Raw genomic sequence first — 1010 nt, 5'->3', positions numbered from 1 at the left:
CGGGTTCAAGCAATTCTCCTGCCTCAGCCTCCTGAGTAGCTGTGATTACAGGCACCTGCCACCACGCCTGGCTAATTTTTGTATTTTTAGTAGAAACGGGGTTTCACCATGTTGGCCAGGCTGGTCTCGAACACCTGACCTCAGTTGATCCGCCCACCTTGGCCTCCCGAAGTGCTGGGATTACAGGCTTGAGCCACCGCGCCTGGCCCTAAAAAATTTTTTTTAAAAACCCCAAAAACCGAAAAGTTAGAGCAGTTCCACATCCTACTTGTTCTGTAGCTTATCTGTGCTCTCATTTTTCTCCTTGCAGCTCCATAATCGGAGTGCTCCCCGGGATTCCCGTCTGGGCGATGACTATAATATCCCTCATTGGATAAACCACAGGTGGGTGCGATCTCGATCAATAGTAGGTGATAAGAGTTTTGACAGCTTCCTTGCCATTTGTCTTTACATTTGTTAAGTTCTTATTATAGCACTAAACCTTTTGTCAAGAAGATGTGGAAACCAAGTTCTAACATTTGCTCAAAGCCCTCTACACACAAAGCAGTAGCAGTATCATATGGACAGTCTATGGTGAAAAAGGATAAAAACAAAATTGTAAGGACTGACTTACTTCCACTGCTGTTCCCAAGTCCTTCTATTCCCAACTCCCACAGACCATAGAAGACCAGCATTTGTGCCTGACTTCCTTCAGCTCTAGATAAGTCCCCGCGCCTCTTTATGGGACAAGACTTCAGTGTTCCTGCTAGTTCCAGCTCAGGGATGGCTTTTCTCATCCCTCTGCTAGTGCCAGTGCCTCATCTTTTTGAACTATGACACTGATCTTTATTCCACCTACCCTTCTCTTGAAAATGCCTATTTTCTTCCAAGATCCAACTCCAGCATCTCTCTTCTGTGAATTACTTCTATGCTGCCCTGATAACTAATAGCCACTTTTTCTTCAGTGGTTCCAGAGCATTCTCTCCTTCTCTGGGTTGTCTTTCTTTCTTTTTTTAAGATGGAGTCTCGCT

General features: G+C 45.0%; 1 protein-coding gene across 1 annotated transcript in view; it reads left to right on the top strand.

Annotated features, from left to right (window-relative positions):
• The window catches only part of DEPDC5 (DEP domain containing 5), a 227493-nt gene that overhangs the window by 57596 nt on the left and 168887 nt on the right, over positions 1–1010 (top strand). The window contains 1 exon segment of the mRNA XM_011938349.1: positions 311–384. Coding sequence (XP_011793739.1) covers positions 311–384 — 74 coding nt within the window.

The sequence above is a fragment of the Colobus angolensis genome, unplaced genomic scaffold (assembly GCF_000951035.1).
Source record: "Colobus angolensis palliatus isolate OR3802 unplaced genomic scaffold, Cang.pa_1.0 Scaffold171, whole genome shotgun sequence".
NCBI lineage: Eukaryota > Metazoa > Chordata > Mammalia > Primates > Cercopithecidae > Colobus > Colobus angolensis.
Note: the sequence above shows the minus strand (reverse complement) of the source record. Positions and strands in the feature narration are given on the sequence as shown.